At 48.9% G+C, this 12,732-nt stretch overlaps 3 protein-coding genes and 1 long non-coding RNA gene across 4 annotated transcripts; 2 read left to right on the top strand and 2 right to left on the bottom strand.

The window, feature by feature from the left end:
* The first annotated feature begins 2,110 nt into the window (after positions 1 to 2,110).
* Positions 2,111 to 4,317, top strand: LOC112346039 (pentatricopeptide repeat-containing protein At4g02750-like). The gene is made up of 2 exons (XM_024674033.1): positions 2,111 to 2,247; positions 2,308 to 4,317. The coding sequence occupies exon 2, from the start codon at positions 2,373 to 2,375 to the stop codon at positions 4,245 to 4,247; it is 1,875 nt and encodes a 624-aa protein (XP_024529801.1). The 5' UTR covers positions 2,111 to 2,247; positions 2,308 to 2,372; the 3' UTR covers positions 4,248 to 4,317.
* Positions 4,318 to 4,320: 3 nt separating this feature from the next.
* On the bottom strand, positions 4,321 to 5,627 carry LOC9651224. Its single transcript, XM_002968757.2, has 3 exons — positions 4,876 to 5,627; positions 4,648 to 4,763; positions 4,321 to 4,584 (listed from the first exon to the last, which is right to left on the bottom strand). The coding sequence occupies exons 1-3, from the start codon at positions 5,410 to 5,412 to the stop codon at positions 4,467 to 4,469; spliced, it is 771 nt and encodes a 256-aa protein (XP_002968803.1). The 5' UTR covers positions 5,413 to 5,627; the 3' UTR covers positions 4,321 to 4,466.
* Positions 5,628 to 7,042: 1,415 nt separating this feature from the next.
* On the top strand, positions 7,043 to 7,960 carry LOC112346042. Its single transcript, XR_002992264.1, has 2 exons — positions 7,043 to 7,407; positions 7,459 to 7,960. It is a non-coding gene; the product is annotated as an uncharacterized LOC112346042 (long non-coding RNA).
* A 242-nt stretch (positions 7,961 to 8,202) lies between these two features.
* On the bottom strand, positions 8,203 to 12,711 carry LOC9651223. Its single transcript, XM_002968756.2, has 7 exons — positions 11,354 to 12,711; positions 9,973 to 11,299; positions 9,631 to 9,910; positions 9,471 to 9,578; positions 9,135 to 9,413; positions 8,932 to 9,075; positions 8,203 to 8,882 (listed from the first exon to the last, which is right to left on the bottom strand). Exons 1-7 carry the CDS (start codon positions 12,336 to 12,338, stop codon positions 8,694 to 8,696), a joined length of 3,312 nt encoding a protein of 1,103 aa, XP_002968802.2. The 5' UTR covers positions 12,339 to 12,711; the 3' UTR covers positions 8,203 to 8,693.
* Between the last annotated feature and the right edge of the window lie 21 nt (positions 12,712 to 12,732).

The raw sequence follows: 12,732 nt of genomic DNA, 5'->3' as shown, positions 1-12,732 counted from the left end.
GAATTGCAACTCCTTCAAACTTTTTGAACCTTTGTCATTTCCAAATGATTACAAAAGCCAAATTTCTAGAACAGCTTAGTACTTACACAACTTACTTTAAAGGTTTGACTCACTTGTTGAGATTGACTTGAAAGCTTGTGAGCAAGAGAAAAAAGGTTTTGTAGATGATTTACAGCTCTGTTGCAAAGATATGTCAGCTTACAAGGTTTGCATGTTACAACTAGATGGTGATGAAAGATAGGATTGGCTTGGGAAGTACCCTCAACTAATGAAGCTATTGTTAAGCATAGTTGTGAATGAGGATTTCCAGGCAAAATGCGATAAACAATCAACTAAACCTTGAGACACTGGATGCACATATGTTTATCTTACTGGAAAGGCTTACAATGTCTTCTTTTGATTGGTCATGGGCATCTAGTGTTGCAGGATAAAATCAAAATGTCAATATTTTTTATGATAATATCATTGACATTTATATTTCAGTGGATACATGTTCATTTTTCTGAAATTATTCATTGATCCATCCAGCTCCAATTTTTAGATCCCGTGAAATCTTTATGACAATAATTTGCAAGGGAGGGCATTAAAAATCCATATGTATGCGAAGCAGGGAAATAAAGAATCCATCACGGTGTGATCAAGAGCCATCCACATCACTTTGAGGAGCGTGCAAGACCCATGGTGCATCAAGGAGAAGCTGCACTTGACACTCAAAAGAGAGGCAATGCAAATAAAGACTGCCTACATTAGGTTCTTTACAATCCAAATGTGAAGTTCCAAAAACCTTAATGTAAGGAATTTGGCAATATGAAGGCCGGAAGGACAGCCAAAAGGGATGTTGTAAATAGTATATGAATGTGTTTTTGTTTGCCCCTGCACAACCTTTTATTAATGCGCCACTCAGCATTCGGTCACGACGGTTAGGGAGGGCCCATAGTGGAATAAAAAATCAATCATGGGGCACTCGCAGGGTGTAAAAGCCATGGCAGTGGTTCTTCTTACACAGAGTACCTCCTAGTGAGCTTCTCTGGCAACTTTGTTAGGCTCCAAAAGGTAAACCAACCTCCCCTCAAGCTGTGACAGCAACTTGAGGGTCATAGTCCTTGGAGAAGAGTCTAATTGCTCTTAAAGTCGTTGCTAACTTTTCTATCTCATGCTCCGGCGCACATTGGCTCGGCTGCCACCTCCTCTGTTTTTCAATCCATTGCAACCGCAATGACTTGTATATAGGGGCGGGCCACCAAAATTAACAGGCCAGCTCAGTGTTGTGTTCTAGGCCAGGCAGGAAGCCCTCAGCAGTCATTAGCTTGTGCTCAAACAAAACCATCATTCGCTCCACCACTCCATCTGTCCAGCCCTCGTAAATGCCCCAGGTAGTTGGTGAAAAGCATATTAAGCCTGAGGTGTCATCTCGTTAATTTTATCGTCATAGCGTATGCTGCACCATTCCCACAGCTCGTAGGCAATATTTATGTCTTCAGAGTCCGCATGCATCGGAAGTCCATTCTGAACTGGCACAGGAGGACGCGCCTTGCGAGTGGCTAATTCCTCTTTCTTAGCCCTTTGCTTGTCACCTTCCAAAAGCTCGTTAAATCGATTCTGATCGACATGCTGGGCAGCTTTCCGGGAGAGACCTTCAAAGCCGCTGCTGCAACCGCTAAACTCTTCGAGGCTCTTGATGGTTAGATTCATTTAAATAAGGACCTAAAAAAGAAAAGATTTTTTGGATTAGCCTTTTTCTTATTGTTAGATATGGCATGAGTTCTCAAAGTTCAGCAACAAATCCTTGACTCAATAGTCACATTGATCGTGTCTGCAAAACTCAGTAAGAAAAGAAGAATTCTTTTGCTCTCGCCCAAACTCTCAGGTGGTGTTCCTTTACAAACTCTTTCACCTGCACTCAGTGAAACTAGTCTAAATCCTCACAGAAACTTGAAATAGACACGCAGTTTCAATGACAAGCTCTACTGCCATTCTAGCTACTCTTGTTACTCTTAACCATTGTTTTGTAGACAGTAGCCACTTCCTTCAACGTTGTCTGTTGGGGTGCTTGCAGAGTGGGAGATGATTGGTTTCATTCGAGCTGACACAAAATGCTCCATCCATACATCACTTTGTATCTGCATCACTCTCGCCCGGCACATCTCGTGGACTAAGTCTTCCATATCTCTGGGAGGGAAATATCGGCACTGGAACTCCCGGCCTCCAGGCGGAGTTCTTACTATAGCAGTCCAAGTGGCACCCTCGGTAGAGTTTTGCTTTTCTATCTCTCGTGATCTTATAGAAGGGGATGGTTGATGATTCCAGGAGTACATCTTAGCGGATTTACACGGGGAGTACGTTCCTCCCCATGAAACTCTGAATTTGTTCTGATGGAGCGGTTTGGCTGTATTCATCTGATTCAATCTTGCAGCAGTCTCTCAGTCTTCAACAAAACTATCCGACCATTTCTCCCACATTCGACTTGTTTGTCTCAAGATATCTTTCTCTCCAACACACTCATCCAAATGTATGCGCGGCTTGGAAGCGTCACAGACGCTCGCAGTGTGTTTGAAAGCATCTTCCCATCCAGCAGAAGGAACTCACACACTTGGGTGTTTATGATCACTGCCTATGCTCATAGCGGCCATGTCCGTGAGGCACTGGAGCTTTTACTCGCGATGCCATGTAGAAACCAGGTCGCTTGGAACGTAGTTCTTGCGGCTCTTTGCAGCGGGGAAGATCTTCACTATGCCAAGAAATTCTTTGATCAAATGCAGAGGGATCACGTCTCGTCAACAACAATGCTCGCAGCATATGCCCATAGAGGGTATCTGGTCCATGCTCAAGAGCTATTTGACTCCATGGTTGAACACAGCCTTGTATCCTCAACGACAATGCTTACGGCTTATCAAAACAGCTCTCAACTCGATGGAGCAAAATGTGTTTTTGATTCGATGCCAGTTTTGGATCTAGTGTCCGCAACTGCTATGATAAATGCGCTTGCCAAGAACGGGCATCTTGATCAAGCACTGGACATTTTTAATCAGCTCCCGGAACGGAACCTCGTCTGCTGGAACGCATTCCTCTCGGGATGCATAACGAATGGCTGCTTCGAACGCGCAGAGCGAAGTTTTTACCACGAGATGCCGCAGAGAGATCTAGCGTCCTGGAACACAATGCTAACTGGAGCTGACGAGGAGAGAGCCCAAGAACAGGAACACATTTTTTCCGGGTTCCCGGAATACAATATGCTGTCATTCAACACCATTCTCGCAAACGCAGCTCGCCACCAAAGAGAATCTATCGAAGCAATTGAGTTAAGCTTCCACAGCATGGTCGCACGGGATCTCGTTTCCTACAACATTTTGCTCTCTGCCTGTTCTTTGCAAGTAGAAAGGGCGAGGGCCGTCTATATAAGAATGCCTGAGCACGATCTTGTCTCCGACAACACAATGCTATCAGCATATGCCTTGACGAGGGATGTGCGACAAGCTCAAGACCTGTTTTTTTCAATGCCACAGATCAATCAAATATCAAAATTCATAATGATAGATCTGTATTCAATAACCCAATACTTGGACGAGGCATGCTGTTTACTCTTTGACAACTTCATGTGTGATCACGGAATGGCAACCGTTATCCTTACCGCTTATGCCAATCTCGGGCATATTGACTCAATGATGCAGTTTCACAAAAGGCTTCCAGCCGTAAGCTTAGCAACAGAAATTGTTCTTATCCATGCGTACGCACAATGTGGCTACACAGAGAAAGCAGAAGATATCTATTTTGTGTTGCCTTATTCCAATACGGTCTCAAGGAATGCTATGCTAGCAGCATATGCCGTTAATGGGCGTCTTGTAAGAGCCCAGACTTTTCTTGCACAAATGCCCGAAACAGATCTCTTGTCGTGGTCCACGCTGCTGGACGCATATGCTCGGCACGGGAAGTCGATCCAGTGCCTAGAACTTTTTGACTCCATGAAGATGATGGATCACGCTCCGGACGAGGCCTGCTTCGCGTCGGTGCTAGCGGCTTGCAGCCGCGCCGGGAAGCTGCAAGCTGGGAGGAGGGCGTTCGTGTCTTTGGCACAGGATTACCACTTGCAGCCCGGAAAGAAGCATTACACTTGCATGGTGGATCTCTTGTCTCGCTCCAACCATGTTGATCACGCTCACGAGCTTATCCTCAGCATGCCTTTTGCTCCCGACACAATAGATTGGAGATGCTTGCACTTACCTTTGTCGGCCCCGGCATTTGCAACTTAGCAGTGTCCAGATTCTCTGTAAAAAACGTTGGCAAAGGCATTTGGAATGTGTTCTAAAAGTGTAGATGCCATATCTCAGCGAATCATCTCCCACATTTTAGCTCTACAACTTTACTACCAAGAATTTACACGAGATGCGAGAACTAGACCTTCGACGCGAGCCAAACAGACACACACAAAAAAAAAAAAAAGAGAGAAAATGGGGTCGCCGCCTTTTCGCTTAGAAATCTGCGCTGGCGGGGTGTATAGAGTCCCCATTTCCCGTTTTGCTGCGAGGTCGCGACGAGGCCTTCGTGATTGGGAAAGGCCAACAAGACGAGCCCGGGAGTATCCCTCTCCTACATTCAAAACAACCAAGAATTCTTGACTTCCCAACCTTGTCAAACCTTGAATTCTCATACCTCTTGGTGGGCGCCGAGCCTTCTTGGCTATGGCTGCTACTGAAGCATCCTTGGCCGCACTTTGACGTGCATGTCGCCCGCTTCACACACCTGTTGCAATACAATCGACTGCACACCTGGAAAGGAAAACAAAGAAGATGAGTGCCACCAAAGTCCTCTGCTCGAAAGATCGATCTTTGCAGTGATCGTTCCGAGAAATCCAAACTAGAGAAGCGTTTCTCGCAGTACCTGGCACTTGGTCTTGAAGAAGATGACATGGGCGGAGCAAGAGCTACACTTGCTATGGACGCCATGATCGAAGCTGAGAGCCGGGAGGATTGGCTTCACTTGCGGCTCCTTGTAGATTCTCCACACGGGCGAGGCTGGCAGCGACTTAATCCCACTCCTGGGCGACGGTGGCGGCGAGGGCCTGGGGGAAACCTTCCTTGGCGAGATGTGCTTCACTGACACGGGCAGAGGAGGAGGAGGAGCGTCGATCCTAGCGCTGATCACCCCCCTGGTGGTGGCGGCGCCGCTGGTGGAGCGCGGCGGTGAGGAGGTGACCGAGAAGAAGAATGCGGTGGCGGAGCCAAACGCCGCCACGTCCGGGGGGAGACCCTCTTGGCGCTGCTCCACGGGGAGGCCCCCGGACAGGGGGATCGTCGGGTGCTCCACCAGATCTCGCAAGGACAGATCGTGGGCGCTCTCCGGGAGCTGCTCGTACAGCCTGTTTAGCTCCGCTTTGCCCTGCTCGATCGCCTCCCTCCTGCTCCTGGGCGACAACATCTCTCGCACCTGGAAGATCTCTTACCGCCGGAGATCCCTGTCTGTGACTTGTCTAGAAAGAAACTCTAGCCCCTTCATTCTGTGGGCGCGTACGCCATAGCTCAAAACTCGGGATTTGGCTTTAACTAACTTGGCACTCGCCATTTTCTCGCGCCTTCGTTCATCCAGCGCCACGTTTCTCCGTCCGGGGCCCGGCGAGAGCCAACTGTGTGGTCTTGTTTCCATGCCAGGCCCACACGCCGCAGATTTGTCATGGTGAATGGACAAAGTATATTTCTTCCATCGCCATCTCGCCTCCTTTCTTCCAAAAATTTCGCCACCATCTTCCTGGGGCACTAATGGGCACCTTCGTCTAAAGCTTTCTAGAAGACTGGGAAGTCTTGGGCTTGATTACTTAGCGGGAAAGAGAAACAGGCTTGCTCGCGAGCCTTGGGAAGTCAAAAGCACTGTAGCCCTCTGGTTTCTTGCTGTGTCTCCTCCCTGGGCCTACGGCCGGAAGAATCTGTCAACCGCATTTCTAATAAGCGGTTGCCGTTCGCATGGCTGTGTTCCAACTGGAGATATTCGACCTTAAGACTCGGAGAAAAAAGTAAAGAAAAAAACGGCACTGCTTCTCCAGCCTAGCCGAAGAATTGCAAGGATACAGCTATGTTTTCACGAAGCTCGGCATTATCTCCAGTGCATAGAGAGTTGATCCTGGGTAGCATCGCTGGAACCGTGATGACGATGATCGCCAAAAACCATCGCTCTTTTCGCCGCATCACTGCTCGTCAATGCCGCCGGTCCAGAGTCAGCACTAGCACTAGCCCTGAGAACCACAACGTTGGCTTCGAGCATCTGGTAGAATCTTATGCCTTGCTTGCATGCGGGCAAGAGCATCCTGAGGTTCAGTGTTGGAGGTTTACGCAGCCAGATCCACGTTGGCTATGTATATAGCTAGCTGATCATAGCCACATTGTCCACACTACGCTTCCGCGAAATATTTGCTATGTTTTGACAGAGCTCAAGGAGTTGATTCTCCGTATCGAAAAGATCGATCGACAAGGTGGTGTCTTCATTATCTGCGTGATATATGGGGACGAGACTGCTAAACACTGCCTACTCCTGCATCAGCTTTTCAAACATGTAGCTTGCACAGCTTTTGTGATGACACTCGAAGGTACGCATACAAATACACATTCCCTCCCTCCATCCACCACCACCCCAGAATGTGCCTGCAAATCTCCAAAGCTGAAACCAAGTGGCAGCAAGTGTGATTTTGTGTGTGCAACAAGGTGAAAAGCTTGTTCAAAATTCAGGCGGAAAAATCAGTCAAAAAAGACTTCCCTGTTGTTGTTGTTGTTGTTGTTGCAGGCAGGCAAGCCCCGCCGCCACGTGGCGCAGGCCGGCTGTACGAACGCACTATAAAGCTCCCCCGAGAGAGAGAGAGAGTGTTGTCCCGTCAACCATAGCTCTCATTTTTCCATGAGCTAATCCAGAGTATCACCGCAGATCTTTTCCTTTCTCTCTTATCATCGTGGGGGTTGTGTGGCTAATCTGGCTCTGGCGGCTCTCTGGCCGTTCGTGTTTTTGCGGTGCTGCACTTTTGCGCGACCTTTTGCTTTGCCTGTTTCAGAGATTCGCACGGCTTTTTAATTTTGTGCTGGCGGGTTTTCCTTGTCTCTTGCCTGGCTCGCTCTTGCCGCTGCTGCCGCTGCTCGCTTTTCACTTCACATCGAGCCCAGCAGCCAGCGAGAAAAGAGAGAGAGAGTGAGCAAGAAAGGAGAGTGAGGGAGAGTGAGAGAGAGAGAGAGAGAGAGAGTGTGAATGGGATTTTGACATATTGGGTCTTCTCATTCCAGAGGGATGGGTTCTCACCGACGCCGACGCGGACACCGACGACGACGACGCGCGGGCGAGCCAGAGCGGAGATTGTTAGCGTGTGATAGACAATGTTGGTGCTGCTGCTGCCTGCAATCCATCTACAATCTATCCAATTCTCTCTTCGTCCTTGAGGTACGTCCCTCCTTTCATGCTCCTGACTGCTTTCAATGCTTGCCATTCCAGAAATCTAGGCAGAAATCTGGGCAGGAGGGAGGAATGAATGATCCAAAAACCTGAGCTCTTTTCAGCGATGGCGTGGGGCCTGGAAACAAATACGTTTAGATTCTTCTCGTTGTGTGTGTGTGTGTTTTTGTTCGCGGGAGCTTCCTTTAGTTCAACTCAGGTGGAGCTGGAGATGGTCCTGCTGCCGACTCATGCATCCGCGTACCTTGGAAAGTTACAATGCCAGTTTCAGAAAGAGAGCTTCTTTTGTCCAGTGGTAGACGCTTGCATGATGCGGGAGCTGGTTCTCTCTCGAGCTTTGATCGACCTGCCTTGGACTGAAGGGAGCTCCCTTGTTCCCACAAAACACTCCACTCGCGCGAAAGTGACTTGGACACCCAAAGCAGCCTCTGCTGATTTCCTTCCGGCTGAGTGTTCCTCAGGATTTTGCGAGAGATGATAATATCTTAGGCTATATATCTTCAGAGAGAAATAATAAATATGTTACACCAGTACTTGCAAACTGAGAATCCCCGCAAGTCCAACACGGAACAACAGTTTTCTTTCCTCTCTTTTTCCGATTTTATTTTATTTTATATAAAATTTCTTTTCTCTAGATTTGACTCGTTAAGAAAATCCACTTCCCAGTCGTGCAGCTGCAACTGCTGCTGCTGCTGCTGCTGCCGCTGTTGCACACAACATCCTTTTCAAAACTAGAGTATAATTTTCCAACCAGAAGTCGAGTCACACTTTTCAAAACTAGAGTATAATTTTCCAAGAATTTCTGGCTTTGTTTTTTTGCATTAGAAGAATCAGAGAGTGAGAGCTACTACAGCGGCAGCATCAGTGTTTGGAAATATATGTTACAAAGAACCTCCGCTCTTGACCGGGACGTAAAAACAGCACCAAAACAAATATAAAGAAAACGAAGAACAAAAAAAAAAAAAACCAAAAGAAGGAAAGAATCGAAGGAGAAAAAACCAGAAGACGGACAAATGGTGGTGGTGGTGGAGTGGAGAAGATGAAGAAGATAGAATACAACCCTTTGGTCTTGTAGAAATACACCCCGAAACTGTAAGCTGAAGGAATGCAAAACCCACGAACGTCAGCAAGGCAACAAAACCAGCACTCAACTTTTCTTTTCCCAAGTGTTCTTCTGCTCCTCTCTGTTTGTGTGTGTGTGTGTGTGTTCGACTGTTTGTGTTTTTGTGTAGGCCTATGTGTTCTTCGTCTCGTCTCGTCTCGTCTCGTGGAACTCACGACGAGATTGGCTCGTATGGATACGAGAGCCACGGATGCTTGAGTGCCTCGGCCGCGCTGGGACGGTTCTTGGGATTAATCTGGAGAAGGAACGCCACAAACTCGAGGAACCCCTGGTCGCCCATGGGCAGACGATGTGCCAGCGTCGTTTTCTTGGGGATTAAGTACTCCATGCGGCTAGTCTCCTGTTTTGTCTCGTTAACCAAAACCACAAAGCTGGAAACTGCACTTTACCTGGTTGCGCTCATACAGCTTGCTGTTCTTCGTCAAGAATTTGTAAGATTCGCGTCCTCTGGCCACCATCTCAGGATCTAGAGGGCCAATAATGCCGACAACGCGGGCGAGCAGCGTTGCCAGGGAGTCATTCTGGAATAGTACCTGTAAACACACGAGAACGAACGTTAGCATGGCATGGTTCAAGTATCACAAATACTCACATTTCCTGAGCAAAGCTCCGCTAGAATACACCCCAGGGACCAAATGTCAATCTTCTGGTCGTAGGGAAGGCCCAGTATAACTTCTGGCGCTCGATAAGATCGGGATTGCACGTAAGAGCACAGGTGGTCGCTTTGAAAGCAGCTGCTCCCGAGATCAATCACCTTCACTTCGCACCGGCTGTAGCTCTTTACTAGTATGTTCTCCGGCTTCAAATCGCAATGTATCAATCCAAGGCCATGCAAGAACTCCAGTGCCTCCAAACACTGGCGAGTAATAGACTGCAAAGTTTCGAGAGTTACGAATAAAATCCACCTGTGAGCTAGAACACTTCCTACCTGCAATCTAGGCATCGTGAAATAGACCTCCCCTCCCGAATCTCGGTTGTACTTGTGAAACTCGTACAGATTAGCTCGTAGTAGCTCACAGACGATAAATAGGTGCTCCTGAAAAGTTTGGTTTCAGTACCGACAGTGAGAATTGCACAAAACGTCTTACCCGATGATAGAAGTAATCATATAACCGTAGAATATGGTACTTGTCCGCCGGATCGTGTTTGTTGATATACTTCAGCAGCTTGATCTCGTCAAGGCTTTGATCAAAGAAATCCTTGTTATTCTTGATGATCTTCATACAAACATCCATGCCAGTGAAGAGGTCATGCGCCTGGATGGCCTTGCTGAAAGCTGCGGCTCCAAGAAACTCCGTAACATGATAGCGACCAGCGATTACCGAGTTGATCAGAACCTGGAAATCCTTATCTTCCTCGAATCCAGTTCTAAAAACCAAACAAAAGAAGCAGCGTCAGTGGCGTGAATGAAAGCATAAACCGTGCAGTACCTGTTTTTCCTGTGAATAATTTTCAAGTCAAAGGTCTCAAACTCCTCCTCTTCAGCTTGCAAGCGATGAAAATGCTCATGAACAGCTATTGCTTCTTCGTCATACGCGGCTGCAGCCTCAGTCTCGTCCCTCTGTGCATCCACATCCTCGTCATCAACTCGCTCTTCTTCAACACTGAGGGAGTCCTCGGTAGAGCCAGGTGACACAGTTGAGTGTGTCGACAAAGCCAGACGGAGCTCGTGATCCTCCCCGCCGCTAATAATCGGAGACGACTCGTTGCTTTTGCGTTTCCAAGAGGCTAGCGTGTCATCTGGACCAACGAAGCCGTTAGCAAATTGATCTACCTCCTCACCCCGAGACGATATTTCTCTTGTTGACCACAAGGACCTCCCGGACTCTGCTCTAGAACCATCAACATCGCCAGCACTTGATGGAGACGGAAAAGAAAAGCCGCCGAACTGAAAGGCACCGAGCTGCTCTTCCGCGAGCTGCGTCTCAACGCTGCCGTTTCTGTCTTGTTGGAAGTCGACCTCCTCACATCCATTTGCCTGTGCTTTGTGACCCCACGGCCTGTTATAATACTGGAGAACAATGTCATGTTCTTCTTCCGCGGAGCTTGGTCCTCCCTGTTTGAAACATTGCTGGCGGCGTTTCTCCACGTCCAAGAAACCGTTGCGTCCTCGAAAGTCACAATCCTGTAGACTTCCGACTTCCCCGTCACTACTTTCGGCAAGGTACGTTTCTCGAATTTCCCGGCTAAAGTCATCCTGGTCATTGGCAGTTGTAGCAGCCTGATCCTTCCTTATCGCATTCCCTTGAACAACAAAACCTTGCCAAGCTGGCTCGGACCGAATCTGCTTCAGCTCTTCTGAATCTAACAGCTGACCATCGTAGTCGTTGGCATGCGGCCTAAAAGAAAGCTCATCAGCTGCACCGCATAAGGCGTCGACATCTGCGTCACCGTTGTTATCTCTGGCGTCTCTTCCTCTGTAGTATTCCTCTCCAGAAAAGTAAGACTCCACATAAGAACGGTCATCGTCATCATATTTCCCATAAGTTGTACCTTGCTGGGCAGGGTTATGTTCTATCCGTGCTCTTTCCTCTTCACTGGGATAATTGATCTCGCTTGCCAGAAATTCTTTCTCGTCGTCAATGGGCCGTCGTGTGTAGCCAGGATCGTCATCGTCTTCGTAGGCGTCAGAATCCCAATACTCATCCGGATACTCAGCAGCCGACCCGTCACCTGCGTTTGCAAACGATGCTGATGGATCTTCCACAATGCCATGGCTAACAGATGGTCTGTTAATAGCAGCACAGCGTTTGGTACCTGCATGTCGTGGTGTTAGAGCTAGATCGTGTGTGGAAATAACTGCGAGCTTACCCGACGACAAAATGTCTTGGCCAACAGGAACGTCAAGAAAAGATCCAAGTGCGAAAGAAGATGCGTCCAGCGGGTCCATCTCTACGTCGGCGTCAGACCCTACTCGACAGTGTGCAACCCATTCGTCTGGTATCTTCTCCACGGATTTCAGCCTCACCGGAGGAAGCCTAGGAAACCCGCTTGATCTCTCAGAAGCATCACCAGAACCTCTTGTTTTATCTTGTCCTCCTTTCTGGTTTGAAGAGTTTGCTGATGATGTCGGCCGCGACGCAAGACAACTTTCTTCCGGTTTACCGTCTTCTGCTGCTTCTTTTCTAGTGGATCGGATGTTAGACACCTGTGGTTCATCGGTACTCTCCGGACCACTCCGTTCGCTCCTGGCCTCCATCGACTTATGACGAGCAGCTTCCTTGTGCTTCTGATCGTTGTGCGTCTGCGAGCTCTTCCTTCCCTGCGAAAACCCCAGCTCGTCTAGCGGATGAACCTTTCCCAGCTGCGGACCCTGCTTTGTCCCGGGCACCCAAAGCAGCTCATCTTTCTGTTCCCAGAATCCTTCGTTCAACGACTCCAAGCTCGACTCTCCCACCACCTTGACCTTTGCAGCATTCTCAGTGCCGGCACTGCCGGTAGCACGACGCTTGTCCTCTGCTACCTCAAGTTCCGGACCAGCTTGCACAGAAGCACTCGTGGTCTGCTCAGTCGACTTTGGCACGCCCATGTAGTACTTAACCAGCGTAGAGTTCCTTTGGCAGTCCGCAACCTCGGAAACCAGCAGCTTTTCATTCTGGACGTCGCTTGGCACGGAAGCATCCTCGGCAAGCTCTTTGGCGGGCACCTTGTTGCTCTGGACGCCAAGATCAACGTCGATGGAGAAGAGGCCATTCGAGACTTCACGGCCGGCGAGCTCCGCCTTAAGAGCAGCTTCCGCCTGTAAGAAGTGGTGCTGCCGGAGATAGTCCAAGATGGAGCCGACCGTGTCGGCCATTGCAGCTCCTTCCCACTCAACTAGACCAATGCCCTATAATCAACAGCCTCATAGCCACGCTACTTCTTGAAGGAGCTCCCCTAACTGGATCGTTTACCCTACCCAGCCGGCTCTTCTTCCCGATCACTTCCCCTCAATCCCAGCCCAGGCGATACTACTCCCGGCAGGAAGCTCTCGCTCCTCCTGGCAGCTGCATTCCTCTTTCACGGCCTTACCTCCGCCGCATTTCCCTGTTCCATTGCCGCCGGAAGATCAAGCCAACCTCGAATCCAGCCCTAGCTCTCCGGAAACTCCCACCACGCCTCTAACCCTAGCGCTCCCTTGCCACGCCGCAAGACGCCATAGCCCGCTCCTCTCTGGTCCTAGGTATTGGGGGGAAACGAAAATAAAAGAA

This window comes from Selaginella moellendorffii, unplaced genomic scaffold (assembly GCF_000143415.4).
Source record: "Selaginella moellendorffii unplaced genomic scaffold, v1.0 SELMOscaffold_11, whole genome shotgun sequence".
Lineage (NCBI taxonomy): Eukaryota > Viridiplantae > Streptophyta > Lycopodiopsida > Selaginellales > Selaginellaceae > Selaginella > Selaginella moellendorffii.
The sequence above is the reverse complement of the archived record's forward strand: the minus strand, read 5'-3'. Positions and strand labels throughout refer to the sequence as shown.

What these genes read in the sequence shown, in the direction of transcription:
- LOC112346039 (XM_024674033.1), top strand. Translation starts at nt 2,373, where the DNA reads ATGGAGCGGTTTGGCTGTATTCATCTGATTCAATCTTGCAGCAGTCTC.
- LOC9651224 (XM_002968757.2), bottom strand. Translation starts at nt 5,412, where the DNA reads ATGTTGTCGCCCAGGAGCAGGAGGGAGGCGATCGAGCAGGGCAAAGCG. An exon ending in TCTTCAAGACCAAGTGCCAG is followed by an intron (nt 4,764 to 4,875) that starts GTACTGCGAGAA and finishes TTTCCTTTCCAG; the next exon opens with GTGTGCAGTCGATTGTATTG. An exon ending in GGCTCGGCGCCCACCAAGAG is followed by an intron (nt 4,585 to 4,647) that starts GTATGAGAATTC and finishes TTTTGAATGTAG; the next exon opens with GAGAGGGATACTCCCGGGCT.
- LOC9651223 (XM_002968756.2), bottom strand. Translation starts at nt 12,338, where the DNA reads ATGGCCGACACGGTCGGCTCCATCTTGGACTATCTCCGGCAGCACCAC. An exon ending in ATGATTACTTCTATCATCGG is followed by an intron (nt 9,579 to 9,630) that starts GTAAGACGTTTT and finishes CAAACTTTTCAG; the next exon opens with GAGCACCTATTTATCGTCTG. An exon ending in AGCTGTATGAGCGCAACCAG is followed by an intron (nt 8,883 to 8,931) that starts GTAAAGTGCAGT and finishes GAGACAAAACAG; the next exon opens with GAGACTAGCCGCATGGAGTA.